The following is a 16432-nucleotide window of genomic DNA, read 5'->3' as shown; positions in this document are numbered from 1 at the left end:
CAACATACTAAGTAGTATGGGAACCTTAAATAAATGTCATTTTTTTCCAGTTTTTCTCCCTCCTTCCACTTCCACTGTTTACACATACCCTCCTGAGGTTGAAAATGTTAACAAATGTTTATTATGTGTGGCCCTTAAATGTTTAATTTATGCCAAGAACATCAACATTGAAATTTACTAGTTTGTATGTTTTATGCTGTCAGTGCAGGAAAGTCCCAACATGGGAAAGTCCCACTTCTGAGTGTGAAGGGTTCACATGACTACATGTCTGGCCCTCGGAAATCTGCTGGAAAACACACAAAACTCCCATCACCAAGCATACATTCCAACATACAGGGAAAAAACCAACAACATCTACATCTGCTTTAATTTGCACCCCGGAGCAAGAAAAGATACCGTAAACTATGTCGACAAAGCCAATGAGTCCAATCAGTGAACAGGAATAATGTTTCCAATCAGCTGCTTGCCAATGTGGCACACTGCAACAGAATACATTCGAACAATTAAACGGTGGATCGATCATAAATATTACCATTGTGGATAGATTTCTGTCCGCGTTTGCAGTTACATTGACCGGCTTATACTAGTTTTACAAAGCACTGGCTGGAGTATAACACAGCTACCTACAATCTGATTTGAGCAGGTAAATGAAGAAGAAAAATGGGACTTTCTCATATTTCAAATATTTTGTCTTCTAAAAAACACCAACAGAATATAATTAGCTAAAGAAAAGAAAAAAACTACAATTGAAATCAATTTAACTTGGAAGGACAAATCTAATAAAATCCTTATTATTATTACTTTTAACCAATGCCAATTTTTTTTTCCCTTTCAGATTTAATGATATCTTGAGTACACACTTAAATATTGAGGATATTGAAGCTGGGTGCACTTAAACAGAGAAAAGGAAGGACCGGTAGTGACTGGCAGAGCACTTCATAAACTGCCACTTCCCCAGGGACTTTTACACTGAAAAACTGCAAAAGAGAGCCCGTTGTTAATTAAACAGCACAAACCCAACAACATTCAGATTCTTTCAAACTCCAAACTGCCAAAATCTTGATGTAAATCCAACATGCAGTGGGTCATTTTACCCAGGTAATAGATTACTTCAGCTGAACGGTTTGTTTCTTTTTAGAGTAGAGGCTTGGTGCTTTTGTTTTAAAGATAAAGTTGCCTTTTCTCGGTTTGCATTATCTGGATATCTTTGTTCCCTATTTCCCCCCCAACACCTGCATACACATTTGCATATCAGACAACCAAATCCAGATACGGTAGATATGGGTGCCGCTTATTTATTTGCCCAGAGAAACTGGCTGCGTTTGTTCACTTCGGCGTTCCCGGCTGCTGCCTCCTGATCTGAAGCCTGAACTTCACAAGTTTCCAAACAGGTCTTCCGGTCAGGTCTAATCACATTCCTCATTCAACAGGAGTAAAACACTGACCTGACACCAACAGCCATTTCTGAGCACAGAGAGACTGCGCCTCTGTGAAAGCAGAGGACATTAAATTCACTTGACTGTGAGCGTCTCTTCTGAATTCAAGACACCTCTGGGAATGATCTCTCTCTCTTTCTCTTTTTTTTAAAATGCCCTGCATTGTTTAATGAAAAAAAAAAAAAAAAAAAAAAAAAAACTACAAGGCAGAGTCCTCCTGAATGCCTTCCAGTGAGCAGCAGAACAAGCAGTCAGACAGAATGAACTCTGAGCACAATGAAGGTCCATCTGTCAGTCCTTTGTCCGAGTGATCCGTCCAAAATCTCTGGACGGGCGTCAGGGCAGCCGAGAACAACCGAAAGGCCACATGGCGGGGAGCAAGTCGCTCGCATGTCAAGTGATCCACTTTTATGAATCATTAGGTCTTTGTTGTGTTTAAACGCCGCTGTAGTGGTAAAGCACTCTGGCCTCACCAGCCCGAGTCAGGGCTTGGGTGGCTTTTCTCTGTGTTGTACATCTTAGCCTTGTGCAGGCGGGAGATTTCTGCTTGTATTTGAGTTGAACTGGTGACTTGGGCTCGTATTTAACAACCACTGGTAAATTAATCTACACTGGCTGACCAGATATGGCGGAATCCCCCAATTGGAGGAGCCAAACTCTCTCACCTTTTAACTTTATTTCGTGCATCTGTGTGTTTATGGCGTGTTCTTTATTACATGATATAATAGTTTTACAGTTTTATCATGATTTCTACTCAGGCTGGGATTCACGCTGCTTTTTAATTGAGGTGTGTGGGTTCTACGTTGTTTGGGCTGGAAACAGTAAGTCACATCTGGCAACCCTGGGGCTGAAAACATCCGGTCACGTTCACACGGCGGGTCGTGTTTGAATTGATCACGCAAAAATAATTGCATCCCAGCAAAAAAAAATAAATCGGATTTGAGCATAAAGAGCTGTGGTTCGAACGCAGCATTAGGAATTGAATCAGGTCAACCAAGACTTGTATCCATGTCGCCTCATCAATTCATGCTGTTCCCTCGACTAGGCTGGCGAGACGTGTGCTTATTGGACCAACGTCTTCCGGACGGTCTCATGCGGCTGGTTTGGTCGCCACCAGATTAGTCGATATTAAAACACCCTTAAATGATATTAAATTCAAGAGCTCAATGCATTTTGTGACTCCGTGAGCTCCTCTGAAACAAATAAAAATGATGAATGTCTCGGAAAATCTGTGAGGCGCATCTCTGCAAGCTGCCAAAGCTTTAATTACGGAGTACTAACAGTACCAATCATCTCCTCATGCCACAAAGTTTCTAATTTTCCTATTCTGCAGTATTTCTTTGTGTTTCCGCGCGGATTCTCGCCGGCAAGGTTTTCACTAAATAAGGAATGGAACGTGTAATTTGCTCAGAGGTGTTGAAATATTAGCATACAAACAAAATACTCTCAGGCCACCACGGTGCTCCGTCGCGCTGTTTGACAAACAAAGGGGAAAAACAAACTAAGTTACATATTTCTCCCGAGTTCACGTTGCTTCTAACGAGACCAGAACGAGAGAACAAAAGTTTAGTAATGTGTGACTGCTGAAATTGAACCCTGCGTCGTTTATATCATTTCAGGTGTAAGTTATTCTCAATATTCTATTTTAAGTAGAATGAGTGATAGAGAGCGAAAACTTGCACGATTTGTAAATATGAAACAATTGATTTATTGCATGACAGTACCCAATGGTGGACCGTTATCAGGATTATGTTAGACATAAAAACACTTATAACTCCTACAGGAGGAACAATATAAGTTGTTTTTGTCTCTTTTTCTGTTCCAAACGTTGAACGTTTCCTTGTTAATAATGACCAAAATCTTGACTTTAGCTTTACCATTTCCACCTTAATTAATGATTTTTTTTCTGTTTTGTTTCTTTTTTAACTTCTTTTTAATTATTTCTACTTAATATTGACAATTTCATTTAACGCTTTTGTTTTGACATTTGGAACATTTCAACGGCGCGGATTGTTGTTTATTTTGGTATTTATTTCGAACTCCTAAAAAAAAAAAGAAAAGTGCTTTCAACTGTTTGAGCTCGTTGTCCTGAAAGCTTTGAATTTAAATTGCCTAACGAAATAACGTTTGCATGCTAGTTCCCTCTCACTGAACCCTCCATATGCAGCCACACTGAACTGATTCAACGGGATTCAACGGCACAGAAGATGCTCATGGGCGGAAAGTACAACACCAGAATCCAAATGTTTTTAATAGAAAAGAGAATGAACTGCGTTGTGATTGTGACGCCTCCTACCTGGACAAATGAGACCTATGCAGACTCTCTTTAGAAATCCAGCAATGCTCGGCCTCTATTTGGTGTACGACACTTGCAGCCCGCGTGAGGATGCGGGGATCGGCGTCTGCAGCTCCTCGGCGGGGCGCGCATGAGATGTTTGAGCAAGCGGCTGCTAAACTTCTGCGTCGAGTTCAGAGGAAATTGAATCAGTTGCATTAATTCAATTTTCAGACGCTCTCCAGGCTGACAGAGGGGGATATTATTTCAGTCTCGACTGGTTTATGCATCTCGTCCCGAAATGCGGATGTAATGAAGTTAAAAAGAAATCACAGAGAGCGGCCGCGTAAATTCCAGTTTGACGTGCGAGGACTGCTTTGGGAACTCAGTCACTTTGTGAGACATGTGAAATGTATTAAGTCCTCACAGAAACAAAGATCCTCAGAATTCGTCATCTAATATTTGGACTTGTGTCAAGAGGAGAACCGGGCGCTGCGCTGCAATTTGACCCAATGAAGCAGGTCGGGAAAGAAAGATGGCGAGACTTGGATCTGCCTACAGTTAATCCTGCAACATGCAGCTTTCTCTGGAGAATTATTCCATCGGAATAGAAGATAATTCCTCTTTTATTCTGAACAGAAGCTTTTCTTTGTGGAGTTTACACATTCTCCTTATAAAAAAAATATATATTCAGCTAGGGTGGAACAATTTTATACTGTTAAACAGCTAAAAACATGTAATGAAAATGGAAAATATACACAAATATACACCGTTATTTCAGTTTTCTGGTCAATAAAAAGACAACAAAATCAGATTTATGGACATAAAAGTATAAATTAAAATTCCCCAAAATTATTGCATTAACATTTTTAGGTTGTATGTATTGAAATTACTTGAAAAACCCTTTTAAAGGGACCGACACACACAATTTTTGTGTATACTGCTTAACTAGATGATGGATTCTCTTTATAGCAGTAAAGTTTCATATTTTAGCAAAACATTTGATAACTTCATAGTTATTAAGGTAATCAATATATGTAAACGCAAACAATAAGCCTGCATCTGCATATTTTAAAAGTAAAAAAAATTATTAATTTAACTGAAAAAAGCTTCAAATTGTAACAAAATTTATTATGTGATCAAATATAGATATTTACAGTTTGTTTGTCCGTTGTTTTTTTTTACCGTCAAAGCCACTAATATTATATATGAAAGTAAAAATATGATATTATATATTGATAATCTCATTAAAATGCTCTATTTGTGCTTCTATAAGTCGCTGTAAACAAAAAACATTGTGTTCTAGTTTTACTGATTGTTGTACTAAAATTGTAAAGACTAAAACTTTAAAAAGTACCAAGAAAAACCAGTAACATTGGTCATTTGGATGAAATACTAAGATCCAAACATGACGGTCAAACACAAACACCAGGAGAGCCATTTTCACAACTTACCCATGGTGCAGTTGGTGGTGAAGTGGGGCTCGATGGTCGCCGTGTCGTCTTGCGGGACCCTCTGATCGTAGCTGCCCATGATCTTGAAGGGTGACCCCCCGTGGGTCCCCAGGGTGAGGTGGACCACCGCCCAGCTGCCGAGAAGAGAGACCAGGAGCAGAGTGAGTGCGAGGAGCAGACACCATGGCTGACAGAGGCGACCGCAGCCGGTGCGGGGGTCGGGGGTCTGATGGGTGGCAATGGCCTGCTCGGCCCGGCTCCCCGGACCCTCGGAGGAAGAGGAGGTAGAGGAGGGCGAGTCGCCTGGAGCTGCGGCGGGAACGTCTTGGCTTGACCCTTCCACTTTGGAAGGGTCGTTTTCTTCCTTTGTCTGGTGCTGCATGGCCCACCCAGTGAGCCCACCCACCACCGTCAGTCTGAAAGGTGTGTGTGGGGGTGATGCCTCCGCTGCCCAGGTGTGTGTGTGTGTGTGTGCGTGTGTGTGAGTGTGGTCAGGAGTCGACGGCGCGATCGAGCTGTTGTGAGAGCTGCAGACCCGCGGTTGAATGCGGTCCTCCCTCCGACCGCCGGCCGGCTTTGTGCTCTTCTACTGTCCCTAATTTTATTAAGCAAATTGAGCTGATTTCTCTTTGGCTCCCAGCTCATCATCGCCCTCCCTCCCTCCCTCCCTCCCTCCCTCCCTCCCTCCCTCCCTCCCTCCCTCCCTCCCTCCCTCCGCCCCCCCCCACTCCCTCTCCACCCTCCCCCCGCTCTCCCGCCTCCTCCATTCACTTTCACTCACAACTCATTCCTGACAGCAGACACAGCCAGTGCCCTGTAAATACCTACTTCTCTGATGAGACAGTAAATTCGTGAATGCCTCGGCAACACGGACACAATAACTAATGGATTACAGTCTTGTGCGCACTGTAACGCGGCCTTGCCTTGTCACTTTAACTCCTCGCTGATTTATTGGTGCGCTGCCGTTTTCATCCCACAACATATCTGCAGCTCGGATAGAAACCAGGGCCGAGTGCAGACGGCTTGAACCTCGGCAGAACTCTTATCGGGACTCCATCTTCCCTTCATGATGGAGTACAGTATATGTATGCACTGTAGCATGTAACATGAATATAGTGCCTTTGTGGCATTTCACAGCGAGCTGCGGCGGCTCGGCGGAGATGAGATCAGTCACTATGCGGCTGGTTCACCGTGATACCTTTTGCAGGATTCAACAATACATTATATGGAAATGGAGTTTTAAATTAAATTTCAATTAAAAAAAAAGAATACTGCAGCTTAAAATAATTCAGTGTCAAAATATTGCAGATAACATTTTTCTTTGTGATCTCACAAATACTTTAACACTCATGCAAGACATGGTATGGATTTCACATGCAATGTATTCACACATTATTTATAGTTTAACTCTTGACAGTTCTACCCATACCTTTAAAAGCGTGACTGTATTTTTTTTTTTTTTTGGAACATTTCAACATTATTGTAATGGAATAGGCTGACATTTTATCTGTACTTTGCTTTTTCTTTTTAAAAAAAGAGAGAAAATAAAAGCAAAATTTTATAGAACATAACAGACCTCGCTTCTCGTTTGTTTGCCCTCTAATGTGATCCAAATACACTGACGCACTAGAAACCACCTGTCTAAAGACTATTCTTAGCTCGTCCAGTTCCAATCCTCCAACTTGTTGCTTTTCTTTTAAATTTCTGAACAAATTCGGCTCACTATTTTAAACAATACTGATTGCTGAAGCAAAAAAAACAACATCCGTCTAACTTTTGAAACAAAGACACAGAACAAATCAAACTCATTTGACCATTGAACTGAATGTCCAGAAAACTGACCTCATGAAAACAACAATATCCTTGTATTGCACCCTCTAGTGGACATCGGTAGAAATAGGAAACAGTAGCAGCGTGAAGTGGGATTCAAATTTAATGTGGTGTTTGATTACATGCAAAAATCCAGCTTTTTGTTGCTTCTTGTAACCATGTTTAACTTCTATTCTCCAATGGTTAAATTAGCTCTTGTTATCGACCTTTAGAGGTTGAGACTGCGTGGAAACCCACTTCCCCTGTAGCACCAGCGTGAACATGCTGAGAAGTCTCCATACCTTTTAGATGTTGATGAAATCTGCATTTTTCAGGACGCAGCATGAACTAATGCCTTCGTTCAGCCTCCTCATGAGATGTTTGGAGCTCAAAAGAGTCAGTTATTCATGGGAATCTTCATTATTTTCAACGTGTTGTGAGTTTATGAGCAATTTCAAGCAAACCAAACTTCTAATTTCAGTCAATTGTAATGAAGCCCCGAGTGAGCCAGAGCTGTAATCCAGAATGTCTTCAAAAATGTTTTTTCACTTGGAATAAATGTTTTGGAGTCGTTGGGGAAGAAAGAGGTGAGAGACACCGTCTTTCTATTTATGGTTTTTAAGCAGGCGCAGGCCGTTGGTGACGTTAGCCCGAGACACCGCCGCCGAGTCTCCACCTTTGCATTATGGCAAGTGCACGGGGGGAACGGGGAGTTGTCTGTGTTTGTTTGGGGGTTTTATTTTGCGCTTTGTTTGGGTGGAATTGTGCTGGTAAGTGTACAGCAAATATAAATGCACACATGCACACAGAGGCCCCCGCTACACAAACAGGCTCTGAGCTTGTCTGATTTCCCCAACGTCTGTGCTCCAACTCAACAGGCTTTGCTTTGCTACCTCCGCCAGCTCCACTTCTTATGCTTTTTTTTTTTCTCTTTTTAATGTTACCTTCGCTCCTCTTTTTTTTTTTTTTTTTTTTTTTACTGCTCTCACCTCTTTCCAGCTATTCTTTTCACAAAAGTGTCTTTACGCCACCTCTCTCTCTCTCCTCACACAGCCACAGATGCTGCTCGGAGTGGAAGAGGAGGACGTGGGCACCAGATGGGAAGTGATGTTACGGCACCTTCAGTACAGCGTTTGGAGAACAGCGCTGCCGTGTGGGATCTGCTCCCCGCCATTCCCCATAATAGGAAGGAAATGAAACGCTAGATAAGGGCCGTCACTGTCTTCTTGATAACCTTGAAATGATTCGCCAACTGAGTAATATACATATGGTTTCGCTGAATTCACCGCCGGCTCAGCTGACGGCCAAATTTCCAAATGGCCTTTCCGTGGAATGAGTGCTCAGCATGATGATAGTGTAGGGTTGTGTGGCAGCCAGAAATCTGTCAGGTGAAGTGAGTTTGGCTGTTGAATGCAGAGTTTCAACTTCTGTTATCCCTCATGTAGACAGTCTGCAACATGGCCCTGCGATATCACTACATTTCGCTTTCACCGGTTAGTCGCGTAGTCAATTTGAAATACGATGACAGTATTTGGAGTTTCATTTGGCTTCTGTTGTTTGGGATGACTATGGTGGAATGTTTCAGTCGATTTACAGCAAGGGTGTCTCCGGGCTTTCTGTAGGGTGCATATTCTTCATGTTACACGTACATGGCGTTTTGCCTGGTAATCTGGTTTCCTTCTAAAAGTGCAAAGACATTTTGCATGAATTTACACAACGTCTCAAGTGAAAATGCAACGTCTTTGCATTTTCGAGAAAACTTCTGCGTTTACCTGGCAACATTTTGAAAATGATGTTTTTTGACATGAAAATGCTCAAAAATGATGTAGGTTTCATGCTGGGCCACTAGTGGGTGCTGTTAGTTGTTTTTGTAATCAGACCAGACACACGTCTGCAGAGAATAATACGGGTTAGGGTTAACAGTCTGCGATCACAATATCTTCAGGGATCAGCATTACTTGAAGCCAATATCTTAACAAGCACTATTTCTTTAAACTCATGTCAAATGACATAAAAAAAAATAAAAATCGAAAAAAAAAACCCCACCTTAAATGGGCGAATTATTTTTCCTTCATATTGTATTAAACACTGGACATAACACCCTGTTTAAAGTAAACAAAATAAACTTTGTCATCGTCGAGTCACAACAGAAATTGTACACAAGCCTCGGCCTGTTGAGTTATCACACCGTGTCTGTGCAGGCGCTCACAGAGCTGATTAGCCGAGCAGATCTGATCAGGGCAGAGCTGCCAGAGCACATCACTCAAACATTTAAACCTAATTAGTGGTATACCATGCAAGGCACAGCAGTGCTGAATATAAATAAATAAAATAAAAATGAATGATAAAGACTCCTCATGCGGGAATTAGATATACATGACTAATCCGAGTGCGGATGCTAATAATTCTCATTATGGTTCTTTGTGTCCTCCTGGCCTTGGTTGGTTGTCCAAAAATCACCTGACCTTTGTTGGAGTTGCTGTTTGGTGAAAGCCTCTCCCATGATGGGAATGCTTTTTCTTTTTGTTTGTTTGTTCCCCCCCACACACACACTGCCTGGAAACAAAACAAAACAGCTCAGGCCAACTAATCTTTGCTGCCAATTGACAATTCTCTTTTCATAATGCTATTCATTTATGCTCCCTTAGTGCTCAGCTCTGGCTAATGTAGCTCTTTTAATTTTCTTCTGGTGTGTGTGTGTTTGTGTGTGTGTGTGCGCGTGTGGATGTGTCTGTGTTTGTTAAGGGATGTAGGATGTCTATGCACTAACCACATTAAGACGCATTTGTCTTATGGGTTCTGGGTTGCATTAGCAGTGAGTCTCATCTATCAGGACAAACAATGCATGAAGTGTGCTGCATACAACGTTTTCAAAGTGCTTGTTCGTTCCTAATGCTCTGTTAATGCTTGTTTCTATAGAGGTCAATGCAGACAGAGGATCTACAATAACAACTTTCGGTGTCCTCAAAACAATACGCCATACACCTGTCCATCCATGTTTAGTTTAGAATTCAAATCCCAGTAGATGAAGATTAAGGTTTTCTATCATTTGTTTAAGGAAACTACGACAGTCAAGCCTCGACAAACTGCCGTCAGTGTATCAGTGAGCGAATTCATGGACACACTCGCACCGACAGGCTTTAAACGCACATATATTATCAGGTGGGACAGTATTATAGTATTTTGCACTGTGACTTCATAACAAGGAAGTACCTGCTTTTATTCACCAAAGGGGCTTTTCCCTGTTTTTTTTTTTTTTTACTTTTTTTTCCAAAGTTATGCCAGTTAGGTTAATTGGTCCCTCCAAATTGGATATACAATAATAGTGAGTATTTTCCAGGAAGATTATGTGCCTCTCTGTAGTGGATGGGCAACTTGTCCAGGGTATTCTGGAGCTTTGCTTCGTGTTAACTGGGATTAGCTTGAGCCCGGTGCAACCTGGAGCTGGATAAAGCAGGTAAGGAAGACAAACGACTGGGTGGAAGCTGAGCTTATGAAGCACAGCAACATTACAATAATACAGCTATGTAAACACCATTGGGACAGGCCTGAGGAATACAGTGGAACTATTGTAAGAGTTCCTTTTCTCCTGTTTGGTTTTGGTAGCTCAAGGCGAGTGAGTCAGTGGCTTAAACCTCATTTCTCATCCTGTTTACCCTCCGTGCACTCCCAGAGTGGGAGCAGATTTGTACAAAGTAATGCCAGTCAATAACAATATTTATTGTCACTGTAATTGCAGCTCTTGAACAGAAAGAGCAGACAGCTGGTGCTAGTCATCTCTCCATTTGTGAGATGTGATGATCAGTCGCAGGTAAATTCTGGCATAAAGTCAGCAGTGTCCCGAAGGTCCAGTCGCTGGTCTGTCATTACTCTCTCTGCACAAGACGGAGACAAACGAAGGGATAGATTGTCAGTCTGGGCACAAAGTTCTACTCGTGGTTCAAGGCATCGTACGTATTCTATTAATTAGGTAGCCATCCATTGGGCATGATCTCAAAATCAAAATGGGAAGCATGCACATCTGATAGGGAGGTTAGAGGGAACCATGTATCACTCAAACCTTAGTTTTGCATTCGGTGGCCAGACGTCACATCAATTCTGCTGATGCTCTTGTTATTTATCATTTTCTGCTGCACATTGGTTGCCTGTATACATTATGCGCACTCTTTCGCAGGAGGCCCCACATTTTGCTTTCAAGAAGGACCGCGGACCCCTCGTCCATTCTCTCACTTAATAAAACATTCCAGTGCAGTTGACTCCCACTGTGACCTAAATCCTGCAAAGTGTTTTTACATGTGCAACATGTAATTTTGACCAACCACAAAACGGAAACAGACACACACTTGTCCTCCCTCTATTATCTTTAGGTTCGGCGCCACCCTTCAGATCATTATAAACAGTGTGAGTTCGATGTGGGTTCCTGCCAGTTATTAATCAATACGCCAAAGTTGATTAGTATTTTTACACGCAGGCTATGAGAATATGTCAAAAATGATAGAACGTAGCAAACAGACGTGTTTTTCAATCAATCTGCTTTAGGTCAAAGGCACGACATCCAATCTAGGAAATGTACAATCCGCTAAGTCACCTGACATATGAATGGCCCTCTGTTCAAGAAAAACAATGATGATACAAATTCTTATTTTTTTTTTAACTATGAACTGTATGTTATCAACGAAATGCACTATATAGTATTGACAAACCCATTTAACTCATGTCCTCGAGTCTGCGTGTGCAGAATGGAAATAGGTTTTCAATCGTACTCGGAGTCCGAAGCACCCTGTTGAATGAGGCTACCATAAAAACTAAAAAGAAAAAAAACCAGGTGGATGGGTGGGGATGAAAACTGCTTTACATTGTAATGGAATTTTTAACTCCTAAGAGACTTCGCCATCGGCGTTGATGACGCGGGCTGGTTCAGATCGAAAAGGTTTTATTTCATTTTTTTTCTCCCCTTCAGAGGAGAGCGATGGGATTGATTGAAAATGACGACGCATACGCGGGTATGCATGTAGGCCTGCTCGGGTTAAAATCTTCGGAGGCGAGCAGAGGGGTGAGGGTTGCCACAATGATTGCCGCCGGATCGGGATCTCGACATAAGCCACATTGATTTCGACTGTCAAACAGCACGGCGTTTGCGTCAGGCTTAAGCCAGTATGTCACGGAAAGTGCAGATTACATTGAAAAAGGCCTGACGCAGCCCGGCTGAATGAACGCCATCCTCCAGCAGTGAAAATCAGGTTATACTACAATGGCGATAGGACGATGGCGTGGATGTGGTGAGCTGGGTTAGGATGTACGGAGAACAAATGTTTTCATGTTTTATGTGAAAAAGTGGTTTTTTTTTGTTTGTTTTTTAATGGACATTCAAAATAAAAGTACTGCTCAGTGCAGGAGTTGTTTGGATTGATTACACAAAACAAAATGCTTTTTTTCTGTAACAGCTTATAAAGACTTTCAAATAAGGATGAGCCGCTCTAGTGACAGTGATCATGAAGCATTTCACACAATTTTGCAGACACATACTTGAAACAGAACTCCAGGTGAGTCACAAGCGGTTGCACGTTCAGACGAGTCACACCTGAATACAGCTATCTTGCGTGATTTAAATATTTCACAATTGTTTTTTTTTTTTTTAAATGCAAGGCAATTTAGTTGGTGAGTGAGAAAAGAACAACCTGCCACAAGCAAATTGCACTGGATGAAAGTAAAAACCAACCAAATAAACAAACCCAGATGAAATTAAAAGAAAAAAGTAAAGGAAAGTGGGATGCGAGCGAGTGAGTCCGCCGGGGACTTGTGTCAGTGTGGCATTTTCAGATGGTATAACATATATATATACACACATAAAAAAAAAAAACATTGAGTGAGGAATCACCAGCGCCGATAGACACACCTGCCAAAATGTATGTACTTGAGATAGTTCTAACTGTAAGGTTGCAGTTGAGTCGCTGGCTGTTGGAACACATCATCAGAAGCGTTCGTACAGTGTTATATACAGGATGACACATTCACTGATGTTTTGCACATGACCTGCATATTGATTTGGCTTTCCTTTATAAGACTGGGTCTCTCACTGATTCGCAATGAAACTGCATGAACTGATGTGAACTTTGCAACAAGATTTTGCAATTTTTCCACCAAGAAAGTTTAAATTCTCCTTCAATAAGCGTTGCCACGGTATTTTATCAGTTTTCTCGACCTCATAGTTGAAGGTTGTTTGTGCGGCACCCATGCTTGATTTGGAATACAAGCAATAAGAAAGTGAGTGGAGTTTCTCCAGCTGCTCCGACTTCATGGCCCGATATAAAAACATGCTTGTTACTTTGATTGGTGATTTGAAATTCACTGCATGTGTGAAAGTGGGCGTGGATGATTGGATGCCCCTCTGTGTGTTAACCCAAAATTACGCTGTCAGTCTGTCATGGCTGTATTATTTCTATGTAGCTCCCATTAAAACAACAACAACAAAAACAACTATACACAGTAGTAGATTCACATGATACAGAAAACAATATTGTAATACTGGATAGTGCCCTTGGTATACTGGGTTTTACTAACCATGCGGCTGTCAATACACATACACTCTAGCATGCACAGATGCCACACTGCCCAAAATAACATAGTACTATAGAATAGATTGGAGTATACGGTATCAAAATAACTTTGTACTGTTATGGCGTACACTACAGTGCTCATCAAGTACCAAGGTGCTGCCAAATATGCAATCGTATATAGTATACCACTGTCCACTACTACTACTACTATTATGATGACACATATATCTACAGTAAAAAGTATGCTTCAGGTAAAATAAAACACGATGGCACTGTCAACTATACCAATGAATAAGGTATAATATTCACAATATAGCACCTGTTATTCTATACTAATATCTGCTTGTACAATTTATTGTTTTAATAGAACTAAATGTCAGTTTGACTTTATGATCAGCACAATTTCCCTTTAGAAACTTCAAGAAGACAAAAGGGAAGACACGGTTTATTTAGTCACTTGGTCTGAGGAGCAAAAACGCTCCGAAAATATACTATTATATACACTGTCGTGTCTGATTCAGCATAAGGGCCATGGACAAAACTTTCCTCATTTAGGAAGGTTTGAGAACTAAGTGAAAGATTTAAACCGAATGCGAATACAATTCTACTGCAAATTAATAGAGGTCAAGCTGATCAGGGAGTGTTGGCTGGAGTACCTGGAAGAGGAGCTATAAAATTATTTATGACAAAAATGAAAGAAGGGAACAAAGAAAGCCGTGGTCTGATTGAAATAGATGACTTGAATGTCTCTCTATTGGGCAATGCATCAAGAAGAATGGCAGGTCTACAATAGAGGCCCATTATCATTTTCTGCACTTTCATTCCAAGTTCTATAAGCATCCAGCGACTGCATTGGGTTAATTCCTGCTATAAGAGTTGTATCAGATCTGACAATCCTTACAGGTCTGTAATGAAGCCAGATCTTTTGGCATCCTCTGTGAGGTATCCAATCATCAATAAATGGAGTGAGCATATTGGGTAGCAGCTCGGTTTGGGAATTATAATATACCTCTGATTGAAATGGGCCCAAACCATCCGTGAGTGCAGTAAACAAAATAACAGGAGAGAACGAGATGCTAAGAGACTTCACAGGATTTTCTGTGACTTTAAGAACATGTTGCAATTTCAATATGAATAATGATCAGAAAGGCTTTGCATCAGTGAGTGCAGATAAATAATAATGCACATGGGGTCCCAGCAAACCAATCAGAAGTACGCGAATAATGATTTCAGTGTTATGAAGAAGAGGGGCAGTGGAGCAGAAGAATCCATATAAGCTAATGGAACAAGGATCCCCGCATCTTGTTGCTGATTGGCAGGTTGCTTCAGTTGACTGCCCATCTGCACTAAGATATCTCTCGCCAATTTCTGCAGGCTTCGGTAATGACTTAAAAAGTATCTGACATTTACAGGGAGGTAAAAACAACAACAACAACAACAACCAAAAAAAAAAAAAAAGGCATCAGTTAATCCTGATACTAAGACAGAAGAACCTCAAGAAGTAGAGGCCGTCTGGCCATCTGGACCAGAGCGAGTGTTCCCGGTAGCCCATTAATGTGTAGGCTGGCAAGAGCGATACAAGAGAAAAATAAACAAATGTCACATTCTGGTTGATTGTGTTAAAGATAAGCCAGCTGGCTTTACGCAAGTGTAAGTGTGTGTGTTTGCTTCTCCACATCCAACAGAGCTTGGTAAACGCATCCCTCTCATTGCTTTGACTGTGGTGCGTTTTCATCGTACCACTCCGAGGGCTTTGCTGTTTTTAAAAAAAAAAAAAAAAAACGTGTCCATATGGACCACAGGGATGATTTTTCTCCTTGAAAACTGTTTGTGGAATCGACGTAACTGTTTGTACAGGATTGTATAGGATCATGTAAAGAGCACTCTGAATGCTGAAGACGTGAGAACAAATGCACGTCATGTTAAATTCTCATCTGTTAGAAGTCAAATTAAATTCTACTGGCCATATTTTTCCTTTTCAAAAGCAACTTGTTTTCAGATATGTTTGTCTGTGGAACCCTGATATCGCACTTTTTTTTTTTTACATCACTTATAAATTCTACACTTGACCAGTGTGTTTCATGATGTAACTTTATGCCATAAACATTTGACATGCAAAAGTACAATTTCGAAAAAATTCACACAGATGTCACCAAAACCTGCCCTGAATAGTGTTTATGCAGTAAGTAGACGGAAAGATTTAAAGATGCAGGAGGCATGAAAAATGACAAATGGCCCTGAAATACGTCACATGGTACATGCTCCAATATATAGGCGTTGCTATCGTCCCTGTTGTCACTTATCATAATTTACAGAAAGTCTTGAAAAGGTTGAATTATTCATTTTAAAGATTTGCAGTAAATTGTTAGAATTCACGGTTGTTGGTAGACGGTAAGTTTTCAGGTATAGCCTATTTGCCTTTTCTGTAGATGCTGCACTTAACACATAATCCTAAAAGTCACACATTCTTGATTATTATTACTGTTATTCATTTATTTATTTATTTGAGAGGAAAACTTTGTTGTTAATTTTCTTTTCTTTTTTTCTTATTTGTTTTCGTACCTTATTCGAAATAAACATTTCAATCAATCAAAAAACAACAACACATTCAACATATATTTGCACGCATCCCCAACACACACACCGTTACAGGCCGTAGCACCAAACCTCCAGACGATATATGACAGTGAAAAATATTAATGACGAATATGTTTATAAGTGAATTAGTTAATCGCAGCAGCTTCAGTTGTGTGCCGCTCCTAAGCAACAAGCCGGCAAAACAATAGGGGAAAAAAAGAAAAAAAAAAAGAAAGTTTGAAAGAAGCCAGACTAAGAAGCCGAGCGGTGAGCGATATTGTGTTAAAGCCATTAACAGAGGCAGCATGTGGCTCCTTCTTGATG

General features: G+C 41.0%; 1 protein-coding gene across 1 annotated transcript in view; it reads right to left on the bottom strand.

Annotated features, from left to right (window-relative positions):
• Positions 1-16432, bottom strand: part of alk (ALK receptor tyrosine kinase) — a gene marked incomplete at both ends in the record, with an annotated part of 444001 nt that overhangs the window by 101839 nt on the left and 325730 nt on the right. Inside the window, one exon of the mRNA XM_080479669.1 lies at positions 5166-5299. Coding sequence (XP_080335795.1) covers positions 5166-5299 — 134 coding nt within the window. The remainder of the gene's footprint in view (positions 1-5165; positions 5300-16432) is intronic.

Source organism: Lipophrys pholis (assembly GCF_963383615.2).
Source record: "Lipophrys pholis genome assembly, chromosome: 14".
Classification (NCBI taxonomy): domain Eukaryota; kingdom Metazoa; phylum Chordata; class Actinopteri; order Blenniiformes; family Blenniidae; genus Lipophrys; species Lipophrys pholis.
The sequence above is the reverse complement of the archived record's forward strand: the minus strand, read 5'-3'. Positions and strand labels throughout refer to the sequence as shown.